The sequence below is a fragment of the Electrophorus electricus genome, chromosome 4 (genome assembly GCF_013358815.1).
Source record: "Electrophorus electricus isolate fEleEle1 chromosome 4, fEleEle1.pri, whole genome shotgun sequence".
Taxonomy (NCBI): domain Eukaryota; kingdom Metazoa; phylum Chordata; class Actinopteri; order Gymnotiformes; family Gymnotidae; genus Electrophorus; species Electrophorus electricus.
The window spans coordinates 26,928,513-26,936,558 of NC_049538.1; the positions used below are offsets into that span (position 1 = coordinate 26,928,513).

An 8,046-nucleotide genomic window follows, 5' to 3' on the forward strand; every position below is an offset into this window, starting at 1 on the left:
TGCACTGGTGATAGGATGTTGTTGCTATGCACGCCGGTGAAGCTGCGCAATCACAGGCTCGCGAGTGGACATTTAAAGGGAAACAACAACGCTCTCTTTGTATACATCCGAGTTTCGCAGTACATTCTAGTCTTTTATAAGCGACTACTGTGTGCTTCTGCGGTGACATTAAGTTGGACTTTACTCGGATTTAAAGAGAGGGCATATCGGACTAGAAACCACCAACAATAGTGCAAATATTTCGGGGTCTAGTTCTTTCGAAGGAGGTTCCGTGTCCTATCTTTCCACTCCAGCTAGACCCTGTCGCCATCTTGAATTTTAATGTAAATTATCTGGAAATTTTTGTTTGCTATATGGCATATTTAGACAGACATTTCGCTCATCTCGGTTGCTTGTGACGGATAGGTCTTAACTTAGGAAAAAGAACAAAGTGAGTATTAAAACACTATTTTTTTCTCATTTGCGAGATCATTCCCCATTTGACACTTTCCGGGTACGTTTGTTAGCCAACAGGGTGGTTAGCTTGCGAGCTAACTAGCTAGCTTGCTAGCATTTATGTATTTATCTAACCGCTAGCTGTTGGGTTAGCTTACCATTTAGCCGTTTTGAGGGCCAGGTGATAACAGTCGGTTAACTTAACATTGTGGTGCAATGTCTTTTAAGAATCCGAGACAAAAGTGTAACCTAGTTGTAGCACTCGCTTGTTTGTCTTGTTGGTTACCATTATAATGATGTCCATGGTCAAACTATTTGTGTTCTTCAGCTAGCAAGACGCTAATCTATCAGTCACTGCCAGATGCCGAGTGTTTCCTTATGTCGGAGCACTAGCTTTCAGCTGGGTTTCGTTCTGGTAAACTTTCTAGCTAGCGGGCTACTCTAGGACCGCTGCTTCGGTTAAAGTTATATAGCTAGCTAGCTAACTAGCTACCTAGCTTTGTGCTAAACGGAATTTAATTAGTTAGCGTTAATTTGGAGAATATTACTAGCTACATAAAGTTAACAGTCTTTTTCATTCGTTCCGTAGATTAATATCACGTCTAGTATATCTCTAACATAAGTTTGCATTTCCGTCTGTTGCCGCTCGTTTGTTTGGATCACCTGCCCTGGTTGCTAGTTACGCTATGTGGATGTTTAAATGGACAATAGAGCTAGCGTTAGCGAGCTACTGCAGCTGCTTAGCTAGTGCATGCACAGATCTCAGTTGTTATGTTTATTAATTATGAAAATACTACATAAATATTTATTATAACAGATTGCGCAAATATCCCCAGCACCCAAGTGTTCTGAAATTTTAGCTTTAATTTGTCTCATGCATCTGATTTAATTTGTCTTAGCAACCAGAGGGTGGCAGTCTGCGCTCAATAATAGTTAGCAACTCAATCAGCATATCAACCATTAGGGTTGTACAATGCGTACCTCGTCATGTGTTCTGCTGTTTAAAAAAAGCATCGGTATGGTAATGAATAGTAACCAATATGGTTACTGTCCAAAGAAGAATCTGACTTTCTCAAGTCTTTTATTGTAAAAAGAACGTGAGCGGACAGAAGGCACAGTGGAACGCAAGCCGAATGGTGGAATTTCTACCTCTTCTTTTTTTCTTTTTTTTTCTTTTTTTTTTTTCCTGTCCAGTTGGACTCCACAAATCATCACTGTGAACTGACCCACATCTTACCGGTTCCATCAGTTCAGGGACAGTGTTTTTATTTTGCCATCCGTTGCTGGTAATATGCTGTGAAAGCTATAGCACTAAATTCCTTTTTTTAAATTTAATTTAATTTTATTTATTTTTTTTACAGGTGGAAGTACCTTCTAAATCAGCAAGCAAGTTTTTGGGGCTGCAGTCTATATTCAAATTGCCCATGCACGCGGGAGATAAAACCGGCTTGTTCCACTTCTCTCCACATTGCATGATTTCTCATAAGCACATAGAAGCTAAATGCACCTTCACCAGAGAGCCAGCTGGTATGAAGTAGATGGGAGAATCCAAGAACATGGTGCTGAATGGCAGGAGACATGGCAGTAGGTTCTCCAGTGATCAGCCCGTTGGGAAGACCAGGCTGCAGAATACTCAGAGGGCTCATCTGCGCCAGAGCAAGGGCTCCCCTAGTGGCAGGAGATGCAGCCGACGTAAGTGCTCAAATGTAGTTATGCTTAAAAGCCACCCCCCAGTCTTAGGCCACTGCTTCACATTCACGGGTTTGATTTGATTTTCAGTGTTTAGCTCAGTGTCTTCATTGCTTTTATGAGTTCCACTTCACTGCTTGTCAGGTTTCAGCGGAGTAGCTGCAGAACCAGAACGGCGGCATGTGCCCTCCTCGGGCATGACTGCCAAGGAGCTGTGTGAGTATGATGACCTGTCCACCAGCCTGATCCTGGACCCTTACTTGGGCTTCCAGACCCACAAAATGAACACCAGGTTTGTGTTCTTGAAGTTCAGCATGTTTGGCAAAGCAGAGTTTGTCACTCACTGTAGTCTGTCTGTTGCATAGCCTTTCAATAAGATGACCATTATCACTAATTTTAGGGTGATTTAACTTTTTCAGGTTTCGGCCAATCAAGGGTCGGCAAACAGAGCTTAGGGAAGTGATTGAAAGCTTCAAGAAGACTGACAACCTTGAAAAAGCCTTCCAGGCTTTGACATCTGGAGACTGGAGCAGACATCACTTTCTCAATAAAACCAAGGCCCAGGAAAAACTCTTTAAAGCACATGTAAATGCTGTTCCTACTGTAAACATGCTTCCAGCCTTCTGCTTTGGACACACAAAGGTGTCAGGCCTTGTTGCATTGATCAGGAAGATAAGCTTTACTGCCTTTCCCTTGCAGGTATTTGTTTACTTGCGTATGTTTGCAGCAGACAGTGGGTTTGAGATTCTTCCATGCAATCGATATTCCTCAGAGCAAAATGGAGCCAAAATTGTAGCAACAAAAGATTGGTGAGCTCAGTTAAATGGCATTTACTCATTAATCCTTTGTTTTGTCACAAAACTAGTGAGTGTTTCTCATTTTTGCATTTCGTGTTTTCTTAAGGAAAAGGAATGATAAAATCGAACACCTTGTGGGCTGCATTGCTGAGTTGTCTGCTAGTGAAGAGAGAATGTTGTTACGGCATGGAGAAAATGACTTCAGTGTCATGTACTCTACACGTAAAAACTGCGCTCAGCTCTGGCTGGGACCCGCTGCCTTCATTAATCATGGTATGCGTGCAGTGTTTTTCCCTGCGTTCTTTCACCATTGGTGGTACTGCTTCAAGAAAGAGAACAAAACACATTCCTACTTTCAATTCACATCTATTCTTTTACCAGATCGTAGCTAAAGTTACTGTAGCTAAAGCTAAAGTTCCTGTTTTTAACAACAGATAGCTGTTTGTTTAAAAACTCTTGATTAACTTCAAATACTAGCATCAGCATGTTCATTATGGAATTTTTAGTATAGGGTAACTGGCAGTATAGCCTCTGCTTTACTAGGCAATGAGCCAAGGAGAACAGGCCAGTGAAGGAAATGGGGGAAAAAGGAGCAAAAACCTACAACAAGACAGAGCAGGTAGCATAGCAGGTAAATGAGCAGAGCAAAATGGGAGGATAGGCAAGAGACATAAAAAATGCAGAACTGCACTACATGTGAATTTGAAATTATTTCCCATGATGCATATTCGTTATAGATGATTTCCAAACCCCCACATGCCCTCCACCATTTAAAGACCCTAATCACCCACCAAAGTGAATTAAGCAACATTTCTGTCTTTTCCATTACAGATTGTCGGCCAAATTGCAAGGTTAGTACAAAATGGGCATGGGTGTCAGTGGGTCATTGCTTCCTATGACAATTAACTTGCTGCATGGGCACAAATGAAAATAGCTGATTGGAGGGTTTGTTACAGTTTGTATCAACAGGTCGAGACACTGCATGTGTTAAGGTCCTGCGCGACATTGAACCAGGGGAAGAGATCTCCTGTTACTATGGAGATGGCTTCTTTGGAGAGAACAATGAATTCTGTGAATGTTATACATGTGAAAGGTAGGATACCTTTTCTATTTTCTTTCTCCTTTTTTGGCTGCACAGTGACATAATGACTAATCACAGCTCATTTCATAACAAAGAATTGTGCTTTCCTACCATGTCTTCTTTTCAGGCGTGGCACTGGGGCGTTTAAGTCAAAAGCAGGGCTGCCTGTAGAGGTCCCTGTGATCAATAGCAAGTATGGCCTGAGAGAGACTGACAAACGGCTTAACAGGCTGAAGAAGATGGGGGAGTGCAGCAGGAACTCTGACAGCCAGTCTGTCGCCTCCACGGAAGCAGAGTCTCAGGAACCACCCAGTGGACAGACATGTAAGAGCACTTGGAAACTGTCCTTTAATAAGTTATTGAATGGTTTTCTTTTGGTTTGGAACCTTGTGATGGATATTTGGATGAGTTATGCTGTTTTCTTTTGGGTTTTTTTCCCCTCCCCCCATTTCTTTTTTTTTTTTTTTTAGTATTACGGAAGAGGACGTTGCAGCCCTCTCTTAAAAAGCTTTGCAAAGCCAGAGCTGTAACGAGGCAAACTCTGTCAAGCACTCCTACCTCTACCTCATCCTCTAAACGAAGTCAAACAACCAACACCAGTTTACCAAAGAGACTTAAATTGAAGCCCACGCAGCCTTTGTCAAAGGGACGGAGACGTTGTCGAGCAGCAGAGCCTAAGGCCCCTGGCCGAGTGAGTGCTGGAAGCCTGGGTCAAAAGCAGTCCTCCCGGAGAGAGTCTGACAGGCGAGGGTCCGTCCACCTCTCTGGTTGCAGGGGCAGTGTGACCCGCACAGCAGCTCACGAAAACAATCAGAACTCCTCAAAGGGTGCTTCAGCATGCAAGGACAGTGTGCCTTGTCCGTACAGAACTCGTAGGTCCACCCGGACCTGTCTCAGTGCTCAGGAGGCTGTTGGTGGCAAACGGGGGTCAAAGCCGAGCAGCCCGACCAAGCTGCCCGGCGGCGTGGTCCTCAAGGCAGAGCCTGGCGACCTCATTCCTGTGACACCTGGGCACCAGATCAACACTCCCAGCCTTGAGGCCAGCTGTCCCAGGAAAGGGACATGCCCCAGAAGGAGGAGGACGATAAAACAGGAGGAGGTGAGCTCCTACGGGGACGACTTCCTCCAGGAGGGCGTGCCAGACCTGCGGCACGCAGCCCGGGCTGCCGATGTGGCAGACTGTGGCAAGGTGCCACTCGGCCTGCCCGGCCGCCACCAGCACTACAACGGCTCGGCCAAGAGCAGCAAGCCGCTGCGACGTGGCAAAGGCAAGAAGAAGCGCCGCATCACGCGCTACGATGCCCAGCTGATCCTGGAGAACAACACGGGCATCCCCAAGCTGACCCTGCGTCGACGACGAGACAGCAGCAGCAGCAAGGCTGACCCAAGGGATGCCAAACCGGCGCACTCGCCCGGCTCATCCAAGATCAGCATCAAGTTCAGTAAAGAGCGGGAGAAGGAGCGGGCCAGCTCATACGTGGCTAAGCTGAACAATGGCTTTGGCCACGGCCCCCCCAGCACCTCTACCAAGCTAAAGATCCAGCTAAGGCGCGAGGAGGACAGCCCGGGCCTGAGGAGGCCTTACCCCGATGATGTCACCTTCACGGGGATAGTCAAGAGGGAAGCAGGTGAGGTTCTTGAGCATGAGGTGGCTGCTCAGGTGGGTCAGAACATCGAGGAGGATTCACTGACTTCAGAGGATGAGGAAGAGGACGACTACTTTGATAATGAGGATGATTTCATCCCACTTCCACCAGCGAAACGCCTGCGGCTCATAGTGGGCAAAGATTCCATAGACATTGACATCTCCTCTAGAAGAAGAGAGGACCAGTCACTCAGACTCAATGCTTAAGCTATGTAAATAGTCCTTGTTCCTACCAATCATGTCCATTTGAATTATGTAATTTAAATGGGGAGTACAGATGGTTAATTTACAATTAAATCGACACAAGATATCTTTCTCTACATTTTAATGATGGCACTTCTTTATTCCTTATTCCTTATGACTATAAATATTGTAGAAAGTGTACAGGTATGTATGAATATTCTATCCAAGTCTGATTAATGTGCAAATGTTTGTCAGCATTTTTTTGTCCTGCTTTGCTGTTTTGTTCCACTAAAGAAATGGCCCAGTCAGAAACACTAATGTCAAATAAAAGCTGCCAGGGCACTGATAGCCAGCAGTAAGCATTATTGTTTGCCTAGTGCTTACATGCCCTGCAAGTCTTCATTCAACACTGGCCATTTTGGCCTCTTTGGTTCAAAAGTCTTTGGTTTCTCAGCCTGGTGGTGGGGGGTGGGGGGGGGGCGGCTGGGATATGTTCGTCCACATTCAAAAACACAATGTATGAGTCTGTCTCAGAAGGGTTTTTAATCACAGTGTGGAGAAGAATGTGTTCCACTCATCATGTCTAAAGGGAATACTGAAAAAAAAACTGTACAGAGGGGTGACAAAAACCTAAAATGATAAAATTCTCTCCACTTTAAATGTTCTGTTTGAATTCTTTTGTCATGTATCAGATGTTTTGGCCATCCAAGGTCAAGGTGCTCATTGTTGTGGCCTGGTGCTGTTCCATTAAAAAAGTTAAGACTGAAGTAGTGTGTGAACAGCAGAAATGTTGTGTGACCTCTGAAGTCCCATAGGAAGAAGTGTTTAGGCACAAAATCTGATTTAAAAAATCAAGTTGTATTGAAAAATTTAATCCATAATTTGTTAATGACAATATACAAGTATTTGACCTTGTGGCTTTGTGCAATTTGTGCTTTGCCAGTGAGGTAATTATTGAGAGTAGCTGTTAGTCTATAATTTAATTACTCACCATATGAGTAGGCAGCTGACACTTTTTCTTAAAAAAGAGAAAAAAGGTTTTCTTTCTCTCATCTGGTACATATAATGCTGTCTATAAGTTCAGACAGGTTGCCAGATGCTAATTTTCATAATGATCACAGATATTTCCCCAGGTTGTTCTTCTCAGCCTTCCTCTGTAGAACTTCATGGGAGTAACAATGTGGGATGTATACATGCATTTGGGGGGGCTTCCTCACTCTGTATATTCTGGGACTTGTTTTTATTTAAGTGTTTTGAGTACTTGAAAACAATATAAAAGTCATTTTCAAGATATTTGCTGTGTCTACATGTGTCCTCGTTGTTTGAGATTTGTGTATCTAGTAGAGGCACAATGGTATAAAATGTTTCCATGATTATGAAGTGACAACCATTCGTGCCATTGTGGGTAGAAGTGACCAGTAGTCCTGACTAATGGAGGAAGTTATTGATTTTGTAAGCATTTTGGCACATCAAACAGTAACTTATGTTGTGGTTTGCCAATATAAGCTGTCATTCTTCTGAATTTGCGTACACTTGGTTTTCAGTGTCTTGTTTAGGACAGGGATTTGTAATGCCGATTTAAGTCTCTAAATAGGGTTACTAAAACCTTCAGCATTGTCAGAATAAATAGGCTAAATGAACTACATTTGTTCCTATAATGTTTATGTTATAGTTTAAGTGTCACTAGTTGTCCCAGGAAAGATTTGTTTTACGTGTATGACCATTCAGTATTTTACAGAAGCAGTATACGAGAGCTTTTTGAACTCTTTCTGTCTAAGATAGTGACCCGAATATAGGACACGTGTATCGATAATAATCTTAGTCTGTTGCTGTAGTTGCCTACAGACACTCCTCCGACAGCGTTGTAGCTACAGTAGTTGCCGAGTGGAACGGAATAGAGACTTAGAGAAGTTTCGCGTCGGGTGTCTTGTGCAATCTTTTTTATGCCACGTAGCTGATACCTGCCAAGCTAAAGCTTGATGCGCAGGCACTTAGTTGTTCGTCTCTGATTTGTCTTTTGGGTTATTTAACTAATCATTTAGACAGAATAACCCCTTATAGTTACTCGTGAATGTATGATTTATTTTGATAGGTTAGCCCTTAGGATGGCATTTTCTTATGATGAACCTGCAGGCAAAGTAAAAGAAAGTGCTGCACGTATTGATGAATTTTAAAAATCGCTTTGTATTCTGACAAATCCTTTAAAGGAATGGTTG

The 8,046-nt window shown here is 43.4% G+C and overlaps 1 protein-coding gene across 1 annotated transcript; it reads left to right on the top strand.

Annotated features, from left to right (window-relative positions):
- The first annotated feature begins 63 nt into the window (after window positions 1-63).
- On the top strand, window positions 64-6,096 carry kmt5b (lysine methyltransferase 5B). The gene is made up of 10 exons (XM_027003935.2): window positions 64-430; window positions 1,797-2,127; window positions 2,269-2,416; window positions 2,544-2,709; window positions 2,824-2,933; window positions 3,028-3,194; window positions 3,753-3,772; window positions 3,878-4,014; window positions 4,130-4,326; window positions 4,473-6,096. Exons 2-10 carry the CDS (start codon window positions 1,974-1,976, stop codon window positions 5,852-5,854), a joined length of 2,481 nt encoding a protein of 826 aa, XP_026859736.1. The 5' UTR covers window positions 64-430; window positions 1,797-1,973; the 3' UTR covers window positions 5,855-6,096.
- Window positions 6,097-8,046: the final 1,950 nt, after the last annotated feature.